The sequence below is a fragment of the Scatophagus argus genome, chromosome 21 (genome assembly GCF_020382885.2).
Source record: "Scatophagus argus isolate fScaArg1 chromosome 21, fScaArg1.pri, whole genome shotgun sequence".
NCBI lineage: Eukaryota > Metazoa > Chordata > Actinopteri > Scatophagidae > Scatophagus > Scatophagus argus.
In genome coordinates, this window is record NC_058513.1 from 14,530,975 (window position 1) to 14,553,881 (window position 22,907).

General features: G+C 41.3%; 1 protein-coding gene and 1 non-coding gene across 3 annotated transcripts; one reads left to right on the top strand and one right to left on the bottom strand.

The window, feature by feature from the left end:
• The first annotated feature begins 1,754 nt into the window (after positions 1-1,754).
• On the top strand, positions 1,755-22,031 carry ppm1bb (protein phosphatase, Mg2+/Mn2+ dependent, 1Bb). 2 transcript variants are annotated; one of them, XM_046376904.1, is made up of 6 exons: positions 1,755-2,153; positions 11,415-12,257; positions 14,433-14,550; positions 15,105-15,216; positions 16,043-16,100; positions 17,074-19,938. In XM_046376904.1, the coding sequence occupies exons 2-6, from the start codon at positions 11,427-11,429 to the stop codon at positions 17,392-17,394; spliced, it is 1,440 nt and encodes a 479-aa protein (XP_046232860.1). In that variant the 5' UTR covers positions 1,755-2,153; positions 11,415-11,426; the 3' UTR covers positions 17,395-19,938. The 2 variants fall into 2 exon arrangements, with proteins under 2 accessions (XP_046232860.1, XP_046232861.1); XM_046376905.1 differs by lacking the exon at positions 17,074-19,938 and adding an exon at positions 20,707-22,031 and having other exon boundaries at positions 1,758-2,153.
• Positions 22,032-22,825: 794 nt separating this feature from the next.
• trnal-aag lies at positions 22,826-22,907 on the bottom strand. Its single transcript has one exon. It is a non-coding gene; the product is annotated as a tRNA-Leu (tRNA).

Consider the following 22,907-nt stretch of genomic DNA (forward strand, 5'->3'; position numbering starts at 1 on the left):
TAACATGCTCACACACACACACACACACACACACAATATTTAAAAAGAGTCTTAATATGACCCGTGTCTCATAACCCTGGTTGGTTCCTTGGGGAACTGTTCTGATATCTGATGAGTTTTTCATTAATAAGACACAAGTCTAATCCTGAGGGAGAAACACAAAATGACAGCGGATAAGCCCTGCTTCCTCCTCACACACTCACACACACACACAATCACATAGCTCCACTGATACACTATCTAACTAAACATCTTTATTCGTGCACTTAAACTCAATGTTTATGCTTTAATCCTCCACCCCAGTTTTACTCAGTGCAGCCTACATTTTATTTCTCTGCGCAGTTATTTAAATGGTTAAAATATAAAACATCTTCTTTATTTATTCTCAGTCCAGGCTTCTCAAAAATCAACCTCTTTATATTTGCACTGTTTGTGTGTAATGCAGAAGTTCTACTAATGCAGAATAAAGAATTCAGTATGCTTGAGAAGAAACAATTTTTTAGGATATCCTCAATGTCTCTCAACTTATAAACATGAGAGTCTTCTTGAAGGTTTCTGTGATGGCCACCAGTTTGAATCATTTTAACTCAATACTACATTATTCATGAGCCTTGGCCCACGCTCTGGTGCAGAAGAAGTCAGACAGAGCAGCAAGTTATCGCGTTCATCCAAAATTGTTTCAGAAACCAAAGTTCGATTCACATTAGAAAGCTAGATAAGATAAGATAAGATAGCCTTTAAAGTCCCACAGTGGAGAAATTCTCAAGCTGTAGTTATTTTTCTCAGCACGTTAATCTTAAACTCCGTTCCACCATCAGCAGTGCACAAAACAGAATTTTAAGCTTGGCGGCTGGATGATTATTGCTGAACTGCACCTCAGTCTTAGTCATAGTTAACCTTTCACATATATATTAGAGTTGGTGCCTTTAACTTTTCATCAACCAACAATATTTTTTAGTTGCTCCTGTTTCATACAGATGATTAAATTAGAGTTACGCCCCTATCTAATCCATGGAAGTTCTCCAACGGTAATGTTAGATAATCTATGGAAAAAATTAATTTTACTTCCAGGGTCAGTGACTGATGGACGGATGTGGATGTGGTTTCATAGTAAACTGGTGATCATATGTTGTGGCTAGATAGTAAAGATGATCATTCAGTTTCATAACATTCTTGTTATCACTCCTTATCAATCCAGTGAGGATATTTTTTAATATGCTTCATTTAGTTTTGTAGTATGCTGCTGTTTTCACAAAATGTAGGCTGCAGCGAGTGATTAAAACATTAATCAAAAGCATTATTTCTTCTGGACAATAGTAAACTGCAACAGTTCTGTTTTCCCACTGTACTTGAATTAGGTTGCGCTTGTTATTTATTCCAGAACACTCTTGCCCATGTGTGTGGTAATTTCTAAACATGAATACATGTAGAGGATATGGTTAGTAACATATTTCAACTGTGCCACCTTTTATTACATATGTATTTCGAGTATTGGTCGCCTGGTTGCGGTCAATCGACTCACGCTGCAACATAAAACGTTTATATTTCAAGATTGACTCCGCCTATCAAGACTAGCTTCGGTGTACGCCAAAACAGGTTCGGGGTGTATTCCACAGCTCCTATGCGTCACAGAATTTAGGTAATAGACCAATGAAAAGGCAATTTTGGACAGGGGCAGAGCTAATTGACAGAGAAATCAACCAATTAGCAGACGTTTTCCTGAACCTTGTAACCAATCACCGAGCATATGCCAAAAATAACACCTCCTCTTGTTCAGCACCCAAAGTCGAAGGATAGCTCTGGCCTTTCAATTGAAGAAAGTGCTAGATTTGTCAGTGTTGTATAATATAACCAATTCTCAGTGACCATATTTGTTTTGGAGCGAACGGAATTGTCTTCATTTAATGTGAGAGACAGAGTTGGCGTCAAACATGCGTAAAAATCAACGCTGTCCAAGCAGGGAACCACCGAGAAAGGAATTATCGCCGCTCTTCTGAGGCCAATCTCGATTATTTTTGTCAAATAAGGAAACATAACACAGCTAGCTAGCTAACGTTAGCTCGTAGATAGCTAGGTTACCGACATATCTTCACACAAAAGCAGAACCTAGCAGATAATCAAGATTGGATCTACATTCGCAGCAGCAGGAAAACGTAAGTAGCATGCTAATACGTGCGCTAACGTCAGTAACTCGAGTTTGACAAGCTTGGGAAATGCGTTGGCTCCAACGACTGTTGAGATAACATTAGCCAGTCAGCTAACGTTAGCTCATATCAACACACAAGCAAACTAGGCCTTTCCGTAGAGGGACCACTGTTAAGTGGAATGGAGCATGTGGTCAGAGGATTGGTATTTAACACAGAAACGCATTCCCAAACGCATTCAGTCGGTTCATGCAGTATACGTTGTGTTGTGCAATAACGTTAGCGTATAAACGGACCATCGCCAGAATTAAACCCGATCCATCAACTCAAGTTTCAAAGTAACTTTGCTACCGCCAGCGATGGAGAGCCATTCCTGAATGAAGCAAGTACAAAGTAATACTGATGTTAACAGTCAATCGACACGTTGGTCTCCAGTGTTTAGTCTGGTCCCAAGCGAGCTGATCTAGCTGTAACTAGCTAGTGACAGCTTAGCGGACTTTGTCATAGAGGTGTCAGTGGCTAGCTATGTGATGTTAGCTTGGATCTGTAATAGTGTTTCTGAAGATATATTAATATCAAACAAGCCCACAGCCACAAACAACCCTAGGTCCTACTAATTTAAATAAGTACCTTGTTAGCGATATTAATTTCCAGAATTAACTGTCAGTATGTGTCATACAAAAATGCACGCAGTGCTAGTTGAACAGCTACGGTAGCCTCCTTCTGTTGTGTATGCTGTGACCTTAGGGAGGGTAATGATAACCGTATATCCCCGTTTTTACGTCCAGTAACTTTGTTGAAGCCCGTGAAATCAGTCAGTACACATGAAATGTAATCAAAGCAGATAACACTTAATGGCTCTCACAAGCTGGTTAGGTGTTTATAACAGGTCATGTTTCACTGCGGCAACAGCACTGCTCCTCCCAACACTTAACCGATTGTCTACTGCTCACTATTTACCTAAAACATGTAATATTTACTCATATGCTTTGTTATGATACACGTCATGTTGATAGTAAGTTAGGTATTGTGGTGCAGAACTGTTAAAATAACTGAACTCAATGAATCAGGGCTAGGCGATATGGCAAAAATGGCATTTTCCATATTGATTAAATCAGTTTATATCACAATATATAATTTGATAATGCTGCCATTGTGAAACTGTGTCCTGATCATGACTAAATCCAAAGAAACCAGATGATTCATTTGTTAATTAACATGAAAAATAGAATAACATTTATCTGTGTCAGTATGACTTGGTTTAAAATGTGTGATTTTAATAAAAGACTATATTGAATTACATCTAAATGTAAACATTTAACTTTCCAAACATGCTGTATCTGCTTTTACAAAACAATAAAAGTTATCTTACCTTGTAACTTGTTAAAATAACAGTGTTGTCACTGGGATGGTACCTTTTGAGATTTCTAAACCAGTTCCATATCATTTACGTTATGTTACGTTTTTGGCAACTATTTCCTCAGGTTCATAATACATGTTCACTTTCAGCACTTGAGCATGAAGTATGGCTGTGTAAAACATGCTGGGTGTGTATTAAGTGGGGCAGCAGGTTATTGTGAGCCAAGTGACTGAAGACATCACATTTCTGCAAGTTTATGGTCAGCTTCTTCAACAGGTGTTAGACAAACTGACTGTATTTTCTTATGCTTCTTCCAGTCATTACTTTTTTCTTTCCCAGAGAACTTCTACATTTACATTCACTTTCTTAACTGCTTGCGCATACAGTACTTTGCAGTAGGAAACAGGCGTGCTCTTTGACATGCAAGCCAAAAACTGCAGACTTAAGACACAATCAGATATATGCAAAAGCAGGCGAATGGCCATCACCTGCCAGTTCTGAACGTGATGCGCACAGAAAGCAGTTTGGATGTTTGTTGTCTATTTGAGAGGTCAGCCACACCTACATGTCTTTTTTTTATTGGTTGGAGGATACCATTTCAATGGTCAGAGTTCAGTTTAACTTTGCATGAACTTCATGCAAAGTCGTGCGAATATGATTTGTCACTTGGAGCAAATTTTCTTCCACTCCTTCATTCTCATAGTGTGGAAGTGAACAGGAGCTGACTATTCACCTGTGTTCATTTCATACATGTGTGGCTGAACCCTTAATGGTGGTTGTCATGTTGAATTCTGCTGTGTGGTAGACTGTTACTAAAAAAGTTGGGATGCTGTGTAAAACATAAGTATAAATTGGGGATCTATCTGTATAGAGTGAAAATGTCCCAAGCTTATCATCATTATCAACGTAAATTTTATTGCAATCTCTTGCTGAGGTCATTTTATTTCCCTAACTATGATAAGAAATTGTTCAAACTCGAATCAAACATGTATAAACAAGCGACGGTTGTTATATAACTACATTTATTGTTTTGGTTGTTAGCTGGTCAAGTACAACGGCAGCTGGACAAGTCTGAGTTTGTGCTTCATACCTCAGTTGATTCATGGTGCAGCAAAGTAAGCTGCTATGTACCAGTATGTTTATTTCTTTGTGTTACTTTGTATATTTTGTATATATTCAAGGCTTTATTAGGGAGAATGGGTCTGCACAGAGCAGCTGTTTTAAAATGTACAGGGTTTGCCTCGACGATAAAATAAACATGAGCTGAGTTAATAATTCGTGTCGTTGCTTTAGATATGCTGGTGCCTAGAGAAGCTCATGTGATCAGCCATACCTTAAAGGCTGTTTTATGAAACTGTGATAAACAAAAATTATCTTTTTGTTTTTGTTAGGCCAGTGTTGCAGTAAGAATTTCTAAAAGTTTGCATGCAGTCAGGGCTTAATACCAGTTTGAATCTTGACAAGTTCTTTCCTTATTAATGAGCAGACACCCCACCAGCAATACAAAGAGCACTTCTCCAACTTCTGTTACAAAAGGTTTGGTTAGGATCTTAGGTTGAAAACAAAGCTCTTGACATGTTAAAACAGCCACAGTTCAGCTGGCAGCCACCCTACTCACCTTCTCCAGTGTATCAGACTGCAATAAGATGCGCAGGTAACCAGTACAAGACAGCACTTGGTTGTTCAGCTGGTGCTGTGCGCGCCAGATACAGGAGGAGTTCAATAGCTGATTATCTTATCTGAGTCAGCAGTCACTGTGTAAAGACTGAGGAGCAGATGAAACACTGTCAGTGGGAGATTGAGACTGTCAACAAGCTTATTTTAGAGTTTGATGAGATCTTAAAGGCCTTGGCTGTGCTGAGATAACTGTAGGCGTCACAAGGTGCTTTAAAAAGTATAGGAATGCACATTGGTCCTCCATAATAGGAAGGAATATGCGCTGGTTCAAAAATGATCAGTAAGGAGAAGAGTTTTTGGTGGAATAAATCAGTTTATGTTTTGCTTACTTAGATTATTAAAGTAAGTCAGTTCATTTGTTGATCTGTTCTGTTGTGAAGAGTGATGTGACAGGAAAATCTCACAATATTTTTCTCTCTGCTACACACAAAACAGGCATCAGTTTTTATAATTTGTGATTATTAACAGACTTGGCAGGCTTTTTTTCTTTATTATTATTATTATTTGCATAATCTTTGTTTTAGTTTGTAAGTCACTTTTGAAGAAAGGTGATCTTTGATTTCACCTCTTGTGCCAGAACAATTAGATGATTAATTGATTCGTCGATTGGCAGAAGGTTACCATGCAATTTTTTTTATAATTGATTAATGGCAACAGTTAGTCAATCAAGCAAGAATTCTGTTTCAGCTTAAGTTGGGGCAACTGGGCTAAAGTTAAGTTTCAGTTTCTCATACATGACCTGTTGCTGCTCATGTGTTTTGTATCATTTTAAATTGTCAGTCTTTTAGTTTTGATGTTTTGGTCCAACAGAACAAGATGTTAAGATGCTTGCTCCACCTCCATGACTTTGGGACGGGCATTTTAGACTGCTTCATAGGCTAAATGGATTAGGAATCCTTCCAAAAAATAACAGTAAAATTATCAGTAATGAAAATAATCATTGGGTGCAGCCCTGATTGCCACTCCCTTTATAAAGTGTCTCATGTGGAGTGTTTGTCATTAAGGACTTTATAGCCATGAGTTTTATGTTGTAGAGCATTTGTTGTCGTCTCACAGACATAAAGTGAAAATCTTATTGACATTCGAAAGGGAAAAAAATGTTTAAGAGCAAATGATTTCCATTGACTGGTATGATTCAAGAGTTGTATGGCCAACCTTGGAAGCACTCTGCAGCAGATTGGTGCAGAAAGGGAAGATGAAGAAATGGAGGGTGAATGAAGTGTGTCAGAGTACTGCATGTTGGATCTGTGCACATTTGTTCTGAGTGTAATAAAAGAAGCATAAAAAGGAAGGCAGCGCAAAGTCAGCGCTGAAGTGTAATAAAGGTTAAAGTGGTTAAGATCAAAAGACGGATTTAAATAATGAATTGCAGGTGTCTGAGGAGAGATAATTGGATGATGTAGCTTTAGAAGTCATTACAGTTACACAGGGAACCAGTTACACAATATGGCTTGTGTCCCAACTCAGGTTTTCCTGCCTCAAAGTGCGTATTTCGAGAGTCAGTAACAGTTTGGTGAGGCCGTCCCTTTCCAGAAGCTTCTCCAAATGCACGTGTGAAACATGACCCAGCGTTGTCTTCCCCCATTAACCCTCAGTCCACTTCTTTTTTTTTTGGCTAGGTTAATGGTGCATTCAGGTGTTTTTCCTCAATTGAAAATAAGGGTAAATATCACATGTCATGTCACATTTACCCCCATTAAGGAGGTCACATTCCCAGTCTGGTCTGTTAGTTTATCATTACAAAAAACTAATGGCTCGATTTTCATGAAACTTGGTGGAAGGGGGTAGCATGTTCCAAGAATGAACCCATTAAATTTTGGAGCAGATCCAAGTCGGGTGTCTCTTTTCAGTTTGAGACAGCAGTGGTGGTCAGGTGAGCTAGACTGTCAGTGACCAGGTTGAGTGGTTTTAGGGACAACAAAACAGTTAATAAGAGGAATCAATTGTTCTTTTCTGATTGTTTCAAAGCAGTTATGTTCTAAAGCTCATATACTCACACTCTCACCTCTGCAAAACTCTGCAGGAAGGTGCTGCATTGCCAGATTATTTGTGAATTCAGACGAAGTACGTGTCAAACAGACAAAGACTTTTTATAGCTCTTTATACATCCACAGCACAGACAGATCAGAGGAAAGAGATGGAGATGGGGTTTTTGCCATTTATGCCATTGCATGGACTGAAACAATCAGAAAAGCAAAGTGTAAAAGCTGTAAGACGGATGTAAACTTATGGATACTTGATGAACTTTTAACATTCTTTGCTATCAACATAACAAGATGAGCGCAAAGTTTTACTAGGAAACATCTCTAGTTGGACCAGCACAATATAGTGAATTATCACACTCCATATGGTGGGTTTGTCCTGCGTGTTAAAGTACTCCTATGTTTGGTATAAGCCATGGTTTTGTCCATGAACTTTACTTTTTTTTTTTACACACTGAATGACCATTTAGTCACCACTCCATTATTCAATCTGACATAACTGTATTATTAGCCATTTTATGTAGAGGAAGGACTCTGTTTTGCCCTAAGCAGTCACTAGTGATGGATTTATCCAGCCCCACTGATGCTATAGATGAATCTGGTGTCTGATTTATGTATTGCACTCTGAAGTGCAGCTGCCTTTAGTGGATCTGAACCACACTGTGTGCTGAGAGTGGAAGCTGAGATGTTTGAATTTAGTCTGAGAGAATGTGGAGGTTATTCCAAAGAATGGTCTGATATTGATCAAGGCACAGGCTATCGGACAAAAGAACGTTAACAGCTACTTCTGTTCGACCTCCAGTCTGGATGTGAGTGGACTGTGTGGAGTGGCTAACTAAACCTCAAGGACTTGCTAGTTTAAGATGTAAAAGAAAGCCTCAAACTACACGAGTCAGAAGTGCATCCTTTCATAAAAATTGGAAACTTTGGGTTAGATACTGTAAGAGGTGAATTTCAGACAGGAAATGTATGTAGTATCAAGCTAGCCAGAGATCAGTGAGGTTTTCTTTTGTAGATTATAAGATATAATAGATTGTCCTGCCTTGTCAGCAGGTATTAAGGGCTCTTATTGGCTCAGTTGTTCTCCCAGCTGAGGCAACAGCTATTCACAAAGGTAACAACAAGCCAACAACACTTAAAATGTCTTCAGTGATATTATTTAAAGGTGAGGTGTTCTGTTGAAAAATGTTGTACATACTGTCATCAGACTGTAATCAAATCAAAATCAAGTTAATGACATTTCAAGCTGTTGTATCCCCAATTATCACATCATTTGGAGATCCAGGCATGAACCTACAGGGCGAGTCCCAGTCTATTAGGACCCTGTATGTATTGATACGTACACGTGGATAGGAAGCTTTGCGTCAACGTTCATTGTAGGATAGCATTAATTGTTTTGTGTGAGTGTGCTTGCTCTCAGAGCAGTACTCAGGCTCTCTGCAGCATTATGTAATCCCCAACCCTCCACTTCCTCTTCATAGCCAGTGGTTTTCAGCAGACACGTGTGTCTTAGCATGAGGGGGTGTTGGTTTCGACCTGTGGTTACAGCATGGGTGACAGCAGTTTTGAGGGGGTTAGCTGGAGTTCCTGATTTCAATCTGATGTCTCAATGGAGATGTTTTCTGGGATTTTCTGTGTGCGTGTGTTTTTGCCAGCAGTCTGTTGTACCATTGGCCGCCAGAGAAATCTCATAGTATCTGCATGTGTTCTTGCAGTCTGCATGTCTCCTTTCAGGGTCTGGCTGCTGCGACTGCTTTAATGGATGGATGATGCAACTCCCCTTCCCTCTCTCTACCAGGCGGTTGAGTGTGTGTGTGTTTCTTTTAGAGCAAGTGAGAGAGACGTAGAGAGGGGGATGTCGCTGAATGAAGCGTAGCCTGGATGTTTGCCCTGCAGGGTGGGTGGTTGCTAGGCAATCGTGGTGTGTTTGTTTTATTTTTAGAGAGAATCACTGCTGGTGAACATAACAGATTTCTCTTTCTCTCACACACATATGAGAACATGCTCTCTTACCATACATTAACATTTAGGCCACTTCAGAATGACGGTAGCTGGTGGTGAGAGCTTGATAGAGGGATTTCTATTGATACAATTATGAAGCAGTAAAGCAATAGAAATGTGAATGGGTCGGCCCACTGCCCCACCCTGGACATGAAATCTAAACCGGCCTGGTGTATTTATAGAGCTTCTTTTTCTCGCACATAGACCATAACACTGCACACATGCGCAGCGCAGACAAACGCGCACACACACATGCACATACACGTTCCTCTGAAACACGCTGTAGTCACTCCTTGCATGTACCAGCCTTTTTTGGGCACTCGTGGGAGGTAATGCCTAGCGAGAAATCAGTATGATGAAAATAAAACTTGCTTAGGGCACTTTCGATTTTTATCGCTTTTTATTGATTTCAAGATCTTATGAGTGCTACATCAACCATGCAATACATGCTGTAAGTAGCTCCCTATGCAGGAGTTGCTGACATTTAGATCAGAATTGATTTGTATGATGGGACGGTGTAGTGCAGGTCAGAAATGCCAGTGATATGACATGAGGCGGTTGAACATTTGAAGACTGTGCAGACCAGGTGGTGCTGCTAGTGTCTTCAGGTACAGTTGCTTGTAAATTACAGACAAAAATGTCTGACATCATGACAAATAAAATACAACATTTTTAATGTTGAAGTGTCACTCTGGAAAGTTTTAGTGCCTCTTCATTCCTAATAGCAGAATCAGGTAGAATAATCAGAGTTCTCAATTGCATCTACAGTTCTGTCAACCTTTTTAGGGCAGATACTGATCAGATCTGATACAGACAACTTATTCTATGTGTTTTATTAGGATTTCCATATTCAAGGCCCTGCGGAAAGCTGTGTCTTGTGTACTTATAACTGTACTTATACATAATAATTACACTCAACAACAAACTTGAATTTATGCCTCTATGGATGATCCCTGTGACTGGAAGGGACCAAAGCAGCAGTCAGATCAACTTTAGAAAGCAGTGTCATCCAGCAAGACACCATGTTCGCCAGTGCTCCCCTCATAATATCCTGTGGAGTGTTTTGGTCCTGTCTGATAAGCCTCGTGAATAAGTTACCCATAGTGTAAATACTCATAGACTCCCTGGATCATAATTTATTGTCTCACGACCACCCAAACCAAAACACTCAAAATGCCCACTACCTTAACCAAGACTTTGTCTGCCTGCTTTACTGCATCGACATTCATATTCAGCCTTTGATTTAGGTTCATGGTCAGAGAGAATGTTTGGTGGTCAGAATGGACGTTAGGTAGAACTTTAAGCAGAGTGAAAGACCAATAACCCTCAAAGTCATTTCATTCCCTTTCTTCTCTTGGCAGGAGAGCATTTCAGGCACTACTGATTCAGCAATGTCACACACTATATTCTGCCAACAAGTTAACTAATAGTATTAGTTAGCTTGTGTTCTGTGTGTAAGAGGCTCTGTGTGCTCAAAGAAGCTTTGCAGCTGCAGTGTAATCCTCAACTCTGTGGTTCCTCCTCTGCTATCTTTGTCTTGTTGTCAGGATCTCTGGCTCTCACCATCCTTTGAGTAATTAAAAGCACTCTGTAATCACAGTATGAAGCAGCCTACTGAACTTCTAACACCAAAGACTGGTGATTTACACAGGGATTTATAGTACCAAAGATACTCTTATAGACAATAGAATATTATGTGATCTTTTGTAGACCTGAGAAATGTTTTGCTTCACCCACATGTGTAATGTTTTAAGTTAAAATTTTGTTTGAAAAATGACTTGTGCAGTGAGTTGTGATGGACAACAATTTTTTTAAATAAGAAACGTGAACATAGCTGAAAAAAAGATGGTTACATTCAATATTTGTTAATTCAATTTATGTAAATCATAAAAATACAAAGTCATCAGCGGTATTACAATAATGTTTCCTTTCCTCCTGAATTCATACTTAAATAAAGAATTGCGACCAACTTACAAACTAAGTGGACATTTTAAAGTGGAAAATCATCTTGTCAGTGCTTGTAGGTGGTCTAACTATGCAATGGTAATCCTGTTTCTGACTTGACTGACAGATTTATTGATCCATTTCTAATTCCAACTCTAACTGGATGCAGGATATTTATGGTCCAGTAGTGCATTAGGATAAAAGCAGCTGTCTTGGGGAGGGGTACATTATCTTCTTTGTCCTTGCTGCTGATGGTGTTAATGTTTCTTTTTCCACGTTTATTCTCTCTTCTTGAACAATCTGCAGCTGTAGGCAGCAATGGGTGCATTCCTGGACAAGCCGAAGACGGAGAAGCATAGTGCCCATGGTGAGGGTAATGGACTGCGCTATGGCCTGAGCTCCATGCAGGGCTGGCGGGTGGAGATGGAGGACGCCCACACAGCTGTGGTGGGCTTACCCCATGGACTCGCTGACTGGTCCTTCTTTGCTGTCTACGATGGCCATGCAGGCTCCCGGGTGGCCAACTACTGCTCCGGCCACTTGCTGGAGCACATCTTATCAGGAGGGGCAGACTTCAGTTCAGGGCCTAGCTCCGTGGAGGGAGTGAAAGATGGCATCCGCTCGGGCTTCCTGAACATTGACGAGTACATGCGCAGCTTCTCCGACCTGCGGCAGGGCCTGGATCGCAGTGGATCAACAGCCGTGTGCGTGTTGCTCAGCCCAACCCACCTCTACTTCATTAACTGCGGCGACTCGCGGGCCGTGCTGAGTCGAGACAGCAAGGTGGGCTTCTCTACCCAGGACCACAAGCCCTGCAACCCCCGTGAAAAGGAGCGCATCCAGAACGCTGGCGGCTCAGTCATGATCCAGAGGGTAAATGGCTCCCTGGCTGTGTCCCGGGCCCTGGGGGACTATGACTACAAATGTGTGGATGGTAAGGGCCCCACGGAGCAGCTGGTGAGCCCCGAGCCCGAGGTGTGTGTGTTGGAGCGGGCAGCCGAAGGTGACGAGTTTGTGGTGCTGGCATGTGATGGAATCTGGGATGTCATGTCCAACGAGGAGCTTTGTGACTTTGTCCGCTCGCGACTCCAGGTGTGTGATGACTTGGAGAAGGTCTGTAACTCAGTGGTCGACACCTGTCTGCATAAGGTAAGCTTTTGTTTCTCACGTGTGAGAGAAGAAAGTCCTCTTAGTTACCTGCTTTTCATTTTGTCTCTGATTTTATAGGCACAGAACATGGCTTTAATTTAAATTCATAATTTACCTTCAAAATTAAATAGTAGTCAAAATCCAATGTGGTTTATGGCACAGACTGCTGTGAGAGGAATCATTCAAGTTTTTATCCAGGCGAAACTGATTTAAATCTCTACTTATCACATTCTCATTTGCTTTGACTAATTTATTGATAAAATGAGTGGTATTGAGGATCTATCCTCATTTTCAGAATTGAGAAATATCAAATTTTCAAGAACTGTTTTTTTTATTTACACTGAACAGTGAAACAGTGGTGGTGTAATGCAGCTGCAATTTTTGATTTTAGAACGCATACAAAGCATGCAGGATGTGTAACACAACGGCACTAATGTCTAGTGTGACATTTTACATGGACAGCGCTTGCCTGCCTAACATGGCAATAATAACAATAACAATAATTTACCATCCCTGTCATGTGGTGGTTTTCTTCTTGGGGTGTCAGGAGCTTCCGGACCTCACTTTGCCCCCGCACTTTGCAGACATTTTCTGTCACTTTGCTTCATCTTTGAAAGTCCTGCTAACTGCTGCTCACTGTTTTTAATTCTCCCTGTTTTGGACTTGGACAGGCATTGTGAAACAGGCTACTTATTATATTTGTTTAGTACTCCAAAAACCTCCAAGTGCACAGCAGCCCAGTTATTTTTACCTTACTGGGTGGGTTATCTCAAATATCAGCCATACGCTGTCATGAATCTCCTCTGCTGCCACTGCCTTTTGTGATGTATGTGACACTGTACACCCACAGAAAGTTGCTCTTGCCACATTGACTTTTACAAGGTAATGACAAGGTGACTATCTATTAGTTTAAAGCCAGAGCTCGTTCTCGACTCTAACTGTGTGTCCTATAAATACCCCTTAATATGCTGTCCAGTGTTCAGGCCACGGCCTCCAGCCAGAGGTTGTGCTATTCTATACAGAAAGTGATTTGATTCCATTAAAATTTTAGAGTTTTACAATTGAGGAACAGAGAATTAGTGGGCAAACATTTGATAATCATTAATTACCTTTTTAGCACATGTGCCAAATATTTGTCTTTTCTAGTTTTTCTTGTAAGGATTTGGTGATTTTCTTCATCTTGAATGATGGTGAATTAAAGATTAAAGATCTAGGACTGTTTACTTTGCACTTTGTGCCATTGGGACAATGTCATGAAAATTGTTGACTGCTGTCGGAAGTTTAGCTGAGCAAGGAATCTATGAATTACAAAAGTAACTGGTCTATTAATCAAATGCAAAGTGACTGTTAGTTAGCAACTTGTCAAAAACAGCTCATTACAGCCAGGTAAGCTTTACGGCATTTTTCTGGTCTGAAGAAAAGCTGTTATTTTGTCTGCTGCTTGTCTCCAAATCGTCCTTCTTTTCAATCCTAGCAAAGCAGAAAAAACAGCGTTTACCATGATGGTTTCTTGTAAACAGTCAAAGGTTTTGGTGTGTGCTAAAATTCATTGTTGTGTGTCCTTTCTCATAAAACATTTGATAAGATAATATAAAGATGTGTTTTGAAACTCATTTTAATTTTATGTTATTTATTTTTATCTTTTATTTAGTTTATTTTCTCACTGTAAAATGTCCTGCTCTGTGTATTTCTTGGTTGATGTTGTGAAAAAAAAAAACCTTAGAGAAATGCTTATTTGTGGTTTGTGTTAAATAAATATCAGCAGATACAACAATTAGCAGATTTAAAAAAAAAAAGCAAACTCATGCATCAGTCTCCCTAACAGTCAGGCTATAATTACTAAATTATGTTGTTGTGAGCTACTGTCAATCATTACAGCAGCTACAGGAACTGAAGATCATGCTAATGTTACCTGTATTTTTCTGTGGCAAGTCAACCCCTCAGTGCTTGTAGTCAGTGTTATTTTTTTGTCTCATGCTGAAACTTTTGTTATAAACTCTGACTTATATTGTCAGCGAAAGCCCTGAATTTATTTTAAACGAGAAGGAAAATTGTGTCCACATAGCTGCCCAATGATATTTAGGATCAGTTAAGCAAAACGTTGCCAGTATCATGTTGATGCTTTTATATTTCTTATTAATTTGGTTTTGTCTCTGCCTTTCCTCATCCCTGCAGGGGAGCAGGGACAACATGAGTGTGGTGTTGGTGTGTTTCCCTGGAGCTCCCAAGATCTCAGAGGAGGCTGTGAAGAAAGAAGAGGAATTGGATAAATACCTGGAGACCCGTGTTGAGGGTCAGCATATACACACATATGCACACGCACTTTCACAACTATAATCTTAGCAGATACTTACATTAATGTACAATTAGGGTTTTAAAAATGCTTTAATCTTGATAGTTGACTATTAGTTAGTTTTTGATTAGTTTCAGTGCTCCAAACATTCTAACGATGACTGGCTGATGTGCCGTATTTAAAAGTTAAGGTAGATTATATAGACATTTAACTGTTCAGAAGTATTTAAATGCCTACACTGTTCTTTGGGTCCAGCTGTTTTTAAAAATGTCTTGTGAAACAAGTGGCCACATATTGTGCTCAGTTTCTGTGGACATAACCAGGACAAAATAAACATTCTTTAGGTAGTACAAATATTTGAGCTCAGCCTGCTGCACAGTGGTGCTGCAGATAGTAAGCATCTGGTATGTGGCGAATCTGATATTTTTGCTACTATGAGTGATTTGTTTTTAGCTTTAGCAGAGGTTTAATTATTGGTGCATAATGTGCTGTACCCTTTCCTCAGTGTACAACATATCCCCTCACAAACGTGTTGTCTTTGTGTTTGTGTGTAGAGTTACTGGGAAACTGTGAGGAGGGTGGAGTCATGGACCTGGTATCTGTCCTGAGGAGCATTGCCACAGAGAACATCCCTAACCTTCCACCTGGAGGAGGCCTGGCCAGCAAGTAAATACTGCATCTGGAACAACATTTAGCTGCATTTTATACACGCTGTAAAAAATTATTAGACTGAAGTATCCACATACTTTATTTTTTGTGTCTAATTTACCAACAGGATATCATAATATATGCAGAAGTCTTAATTTAATGTGGTGACATTTGAGCTGTAACCTCACAAGTCAATAGCTGAGACAGCTGTAACTTTCCACGGCCCAAGGTGACAAATTAAAATTTTATTTAACCAACACTCTGAAATTCAAAACTCAAAGATATTTGGTTTAATATCAGATATGGCAGAAAACAGCAAGAAATGAGCAAGAAAAGGAAGCAAATTCTCACATTTGGAGAATTGTTGTTTCAATTTTTTTTCCCTCCAAATAGCTCCACTGTTTACTTCTTTAAGTTTAAGTTCACAGGGATCAGATAAGTTCGCTGTCCTCAATCCAAAAGGCAATCTGAAGATGTCACCTTACAAAGTTGCTTTTTTTTGGACAGTTTTCTAATGTGTTATAGATGATTACACAAGAAAAGAACCGGCTGATATATGGATAATAAAAATTATGGTTGCATTGACCCAGGCCTGTTAACACACACAGTTGCATACACACTGTGCATGCGTTCAAACATGCACATAACACTTGCATGTTCATCAAGAGACTCTGTAGTCTCTTTAGGCTTGAATAGCGGATGCTCGAGTATTGACTCGGCTGCTTTCATAGTTCCATTAAAATGTTAATCGATATACTTTTACAGAGAATTAACAGGGACTGTTTGCACTGAGTAGGGAGTAGTTCTCTAAGCAGTTGGCTGTGGGCTGTCTGTGTGTTTACAGACGGAGTGTGATCGAGGCGGTGTACAACAGGCTGAACCCTCACAGAGAAGAGGACGGGGTGAGTTGATCTCTGCCTGAACGCTTCACCTTTCTCCAACCTTTCACTCCCCCAACATGACCTTGTAAACACACACCAGCCCAGGCAAGGTCACTCTTTTGTATGTGTGTGAGAGTGAGAGAGAGAATTAAGTGTGAAAGAGGGTGGAGGGCTTGACAGAATAGATTGTAATCCATGTATAAAACATTGAAGTCTGTGGGGTCAGTTTCAGTTTTGCAATTATCATTGAAATAGAACATGCAGTAAAACCTCAAAAAACCTCTTTAAAAAAAACTGAAGCATGATAGTACTGAAGCATCTGAGTTTAATGAAAGTCTTTCATCTGAAATCTGTAGCATATGCTAACCATAATATTTCAAAGATTCGTTCCAAACATATTTAAAACCACTGACTGTATTGATGACATGAAAGCACAAAAATGACAAACATCTCAGTCGCCCCAGGTGGCTGGATTCAGTACAGGTTATAAACCCTCCTTCCCGCTCCATGTTAACAGATGGGACATTGGACAAATCAACGTTTCAGATTCTCAGTCCAAACATTTTTGTAAAGATATGCTTTTGAAAATAACCTGATGACAAACAGCTTGGAAAGGTGGATGTGGTGGTGGAGGTGTGTGTGTATGTGGGTCACACGAGGGTATTTGTCATATTAATGTCAGTGGAGTCTTGACTTGCAGGCTCTTTTTCTCTGGGCTGTGTGGGTGCTGACCAACCCCCCCCCCCTTCTGTTACACCACACAGCGAATATCACAAAGGGTTGTTGGTCACAGGGTCAGAGGTAGCGTTTGCATGGGCCTGTTCGACTGGTGCAAGAATGTCTCTGACATCGTCACGCTAGTGTGTGGTAGATATTTGTGTGACCGTGGTGTGAGTATTGTGCCACTGCTTGTTAGATGTGTGTGTGTGTGTGTATGTGTGTGTTTGACCATGGAGCATGCCTGCAGAGTCTGACCCCTAGCGTGTCACCTCAGGCCTGTGCGGGGGGAGAGGAGGAGAGTGAGGAGGGAGGTGGCAGCACGGCGGCTCATCTGCTAGAGGCTCTGCGGCAGTTCCGCCTGCACCACCGGGGGCAGTACCGCTCGGTGCTGGAAGAGTCCCTGGCTGCCTACCACCTGCGGGGGGAGAGCACTACCGAGGGAGCAGGGGAGGGCGCGAGGACCTACGACACCGACCAACAGGAACAGCCCGCCTCCCCTCCCTCTCCCCCCTCACCCCCGCCCTCACCTGCCACTGCAGAGCCGGAGGCCAGCCAAGATGCGCCTGCCCCTGGGTCCGATCCCTCCTCTGAATGAGCACCCGCCTGCATAACCAACCCCACCCACTCAACCCCAGAGCTGTAGTTAGATGTGCTATGACCTCCTGTTTCTATCACAGAACTTGATTGGACACATTGGCCACTTTTCTGTCAGTAGTCTGCCATTGCTATTCGTGGATATTTTAATAAAGAAAGTAAAATTGGCCCATCTGTCTATTCAAGTTCTGACTCCGAGGCCACATATATATACATATATTTCTTCCATCTAATGAGGACTTTTTTTGTGTGTGTCTCTGCCCTGTCCTCTGACCTTGCCAGCCTCTTTTACAGCTTGATCACACAGACTGAAGTTTACAATAGAAAATAATCAATGACAAATTACTATTACATGCAAAAGTGGCTGGTGAAGTAAAAATTAACCTCCATTTATTACTTTTGGCTTCTGGCTGATACCCTCCCTCCCCAGCCTCACCCTCCCAGCTTAACCCCACTCCTGCTTACAGTGGATGAACTGACAACGAGGAGGAGAGGAGACTCTCTGAACTGCATGTGTGTTCAACACACTGCACCATCTCCAAGCCAACTCCTTCTACAGACTCAGAACATACTGTTTTGCGTATGTGTGTGTGAGTGAGTGTGAGAGTGTGTCTGCATGGGCAAGAGATCAACCATCACTACTGAAGTTTGTGTTTTTTTGGCAGTGGGTGATACTGCACTGTTATCCCATTTATCAGCATGTTTTTAGTGATGCTGGGTTGTTCAAAGTGTTCTGGGTACTGACAAACTGGGCAGTTTAACACAGAGGCGAGTGGGTGGGTGATATTTATAGTATGAGCATCATTTCATTAAAATCATTACCTCACCATATATACCTAAATGCCACACCAACACGTTTGTTAGCACACTGCATAGGTCACCCACAAAGAGATTAAAAGTTGTTCTTGGTTGTTGTTATTAAGGTGGTTGTAAATGTGTCATTACACAGTGTCAGCACACTGGAACCAGGTGACCAAAAGGGCCAGAAAATTAAGAGAGACTAGAAATCTATAGTAGTAATCACAGTAGTGACCCTGTAATGCTCATTACATTCCGGAAAACAAAAATTAAACCTTCACTAGGGGGGGAAATTGGGTCACCAGACAAAGAGGTCATAGAAGAACCACAAGTAAAAGTGTTTTCCTATTTCTTCTTAGACCTGCAGTATTTTGTTCTGCATTGCACTACAGTGTTTGACATGGCTCAACTTTTGTCTGTCAGTGTTAGCCGTAAACTGCCATTAGCATCTCAAATCACAGCTGCTGTTGACATAGCCTGGACTATCAGGGCTATCTCATCAACCGCATGGAGGACCACCGTGGGTGGTGCCATAGCAAAGCTCAGGGAGGTGGCTGTGCGCTGTAGTTCAATGGGTTTAATTGCGTAGTGGCGATTAACAATACGAACATTTGCCAAAACAACCAGATAGCCTTTTCTCTTGTGAAATCAAAAATACTGTTTTCAACTAAAGCTTGTGTCACTTGTGGGTGAGATTTTTGCTTTTATCAGAAGAGGGTTATTTAAACGGTATGTTTTGGCTTTATATGAGAAAAGGAACTGCTTAGCCTGGCCAGTGTATGGATGTTAATGTGCAGTGTCCAGCTGCTTCCCTGGCTTTTCTGTGGAACCATTCAGGAGGGCATCCCAAACAGAGTTACTGTTGGTTTATTAACTTGCTGATGATTGTGTGTTGAAATACCTTCATGCGTGTTAACAGCTATTGGACTTCAAATGCCATTGAGACATGTTAGCATGATAACGTTAGCTGTTTTGAGCTGAATGCTAATTTCATTGTTGGTAACATGCTATCATTAGCATTCAGCTCAAAGCATCCTTGTTTGCGTGCATTCAGTGTGAAGTGTTTATAATGTTAGTTCGTTAATATCACAATGTTTATTACGTTAACATGCTAGCATGATATGTTTTCTTTCATGTGAAAGATGGCTGTGGCTCGCAGGTGTCATTATGTCATTAGTTTTAAGCGTTTTTTGTCAAGTGCTCAATAAGCAGTTTACAACCTGATGATGGCGCAAGATGGAGGATTGGTATCACAAATGTTCCCTCAAAAAATATCAATCCATCCAGTAGCCATTAAACTATTTGAATATGGTATTAACTTTGGCAGAATATGTCTCACTTTTTAAAAATTGACAGAATATTTAATTATTCAGAGGTTATGACGGTGTGTTCAAAACGGCTCAGTCTGAAACTCTTACCTCATTATGTGAGTTTGATTCGGACAGACTGAACCTGCAGTTATTATTATTCTTCTTTAAAAGCAGGTAGAGCGAGGTTATTGTAAGTCTGTATAATTCCCAGTACCCAGTGATTCTGGTAATGCATGCATTGCACTTATCTTCTTCAATATAAAGCACTTAACTATCAGAGGGGAGGTTATGCTAAACACTGTGTGTGTGTGTGTATGTATGTATGTGTGTTTGTGTATGTATGAGTTGTATTTGTATGAGATTACGTCGGGCTAAATCGGTCCCGCACAGTACAAATGGCAAATGAACAAATAAAAATGATTTGAGGTATAATGCTATGATTTGTGTCAAGTGTATGAGTATCTCCCACTGTAATCTGACTGTACAGCTGTGTTTCTTGTTTTTTTTTGTCTAACGCAGAAAAAAAAGTAACATTCAAAATGGGTTGTATGTCAGGAAAGTAATTATAATCCCTGACAGAACCCAAGGTAATGTGGTGGCATTCGATGCAGAGCCGTATCCTGTGTTCAATGTGTTGTATATGTGTTGGCTGTGAGGGCTTTTTGAGATCAGCTCAAGCAGAAAATAAGTCCTTACCCTCTTTGTAAGGGGGAGGCTGTCAGCTTTTAGCTCTGGCCTTGTCTCAAAATTTCATCTCGGCTGCTTAAAGACGTTTTAATCTGTCGTCTCCTCTAAAACAATAGCAGCTCTCGGGTTTGAAAGCTCAAAATACACGCCTGCCGCGCTGCATTGCATGAGCTGGCGGTGACAAGCGGAGGGGAGCTGCGTAGACTGTAGGGACTCCATTCTCTCCATTTCTGCCCCGTTTTTCAGTCTGACAGTGGGCCTCGTGATTCTCCGCAAGGTGAGTCATCAGAGGTCTGAGTTCTGGTTGCGTCAGCTTACAGGCCGGGCAGGTGAATCTCACTGTCTTTCACCACCGTCCATTCATTTGGAAGAGATAAGAGGGCCGTGAGGTTCAAACTTTGACTTTCTTTAAGGCATCGGGGGCAGTAACTTAACTTCTGTGTTCGGTGAAAGATGCAGCAACAAAAAGCTAACACACACCTCTCTCCCGTCTCTCTCTCTCTCCCCTGTTTACGCAGAGCGCCGGTGAGCTTGAAGACCCCTGGTAGCCGTGGCAATGACCTCCGTCTCCTCCTGGTTATCGGTGCATCTGCCCAAAGGAGGAGTGTCTCTCCATTGCGCCATGTCTTTCTCCACTAAAAGAGGACATGTGGTGTGTGTTGGAGTGCGTGAGTGTGCGTATGTTGGTTGTGCGTGCGTGCGTGCGTGTGTGTGTTTGCAGCAGTGGGACAAAGACGACGACGACGACAACTACACACACGCATACTGCTTTAAACCTGGAGGAAAACTAAATCACTTTTCAGAAATGTCAAGATTTTATGAACTGAAGCATTGTGATGGTAGAGATGATTTTTACCATTGAAGTGTTTTTTTTTTTCTTTTCTTGAATGTTGACATTGAACACCTGACTTCACAATGACATGAGGACCTATAGTGTGTCTGTGTGTGTATGCAAGAGAGTTTGTGTGTGAGAGTATTTGGAGGAGAGCCAAGAGAAGACAGACGATGGATAAAGACTTTGTATGTAATTCTTCTTCTCCTGGACTTTTTTTTTGTGTGTGTGTGTGTGTGTGTTCCTGGGTCTGATTATTGCCTAACACCTTTGCTTCTCCCCTCTTACAAAACACACACATATTTTCTGTAATACACACAAACACACCAAAACCATAAACACCCCAGCCCCCCCCCCCACCCCCACTTCCACCTGTGTGCACGTATGTGATGTGCCACTTTCGCAGGGCACTGCATGAGGACTTTGGTTCAACATGTACAGATGTGTGGTTTTCTAGTCAACCTGGATGGACACCCGTTGGTTGAGACTGACTGAATCCCGAGGACCTCTGGTTGGCTCCTGCCGTGTGAGAAGTGGAAATGATTTGGATATTTTTTTTTTATTTTTATTTTTTTTAGATTCTGATAGGATGATGACGACGATAATCATGATGGGGGAAATGGGAGGTTATTTAGTTCACTGAAGAGCCGAGTGCAAGTTGGGACTCATGGAGGTGGAGTGATGGCGGTGGGTGGATGGTTGGTCTGTTGTGTCACTGGTTGGACTTCCTGGAGGGTGGTGGGCCAAACCCCACCTCCCTCCACACCATTGCGGTTGGAAGTACACATGACGGCGGACTGTCCAGACAGCGGGAATTTTTTTTTTTTTTTTTTTTTAAATGTTGTCCATGAGGTTACTAGCTGCTCGCTATGTAGAGTGAGTGAACTCCCTGTTTTAACCCTGTTCCTGGTTCTCAGACTGCATTGGTAATGTTTGTATTGCTGTTGTTTGATTGCACTCACATTTGATTACAGAAAGCGTCTATATATGAAATAAAATACCTGCCAAGGATCCAGTGCTGGCTGCGTATTTTAATAAATAAGTAAATCTTTATGGCCCTTGTCACAAAGAACATAGAAAGATGATATATTGCAATAAAATTCAATTTTTTTATATAGCGCCAATTCACAACAAAAGTTCTCTCATGACACTTTCCAATTAGAGCAGGTCTAGACCAAACTCTTGATACTGATTTTTAGAGAGAGCCATGAGCAAACACTTGGCGACACTGACAAGGAAAAACTTCCTTTTAGAAGGCACAAACCTCGGAGCAGAACCCGACTCAGTGTGGGTGGCCATCTGCCTTGACCCGTTGGACTATGAGAGCGAGAGGGCAAGAGAGTGCTTACAGGTGCTCTCATAATGCATAACGACAGTGATAACAACAGAGAATTGGAATGACAATGACAGTATAAATAATAATGATTTTGATAGTAGTAGTAACAATTATGCAGAAACATAACGGGTGGTAATAACAGTCATCTGTCTCAAGCAGGACTTAAATTCTCTGCATTTAACCCATGATTGATTGAACATACACGTGTGAAACACAGGAGCAGCAAGCCGCCATTGTAAGGTGCCCGGGGAGGACACATCAGCTGACTATTGGGGATATTGATTTATAACTCTACCACACCCAAGTTTTTATTGTCAGTTCAGGGGGAATCGAACCCGCAACCCTCCAGTCACAGGCAGCTTCTCACACCTGTAGGCCACGGCTGCCCCCGAGCAATTTGACCCGTATGGGGATCAAACCCGTGACCTTGGCATTATTAGCACCACGCTCTAATGGCCATAAAAGGTATTGGCAGCGGTGGGATTCGAACCCACGCCCCCAAAGAGACTGGAGCCTTAATCCAGCGCCTTAGACCACTCGGCCACACTACC

Coding starts and splice junctions, on each gene's coding strand:
- ppm1bb (XM_046376904.1), top strand. CDS start 11,427: ATGGGTGCATTCCTGGACAAGCCGAAGACGGAGAAGCATAGTGCCCAT. Junction 12,258..14,432: donor TCGACACCTGTCTGCATAAG/GTAAGCTTTTGT, acceptor TCATCCCTGCAG/GGGAGCAGGGACAACATGAG. Junction 15,217..16,042: donor GGAGGAGGCCTGGCCAGCAA/GTAAATACTGCA, acceptor GTGTGTTTACAG/ACGGAGTGTGATCGAGGCGG.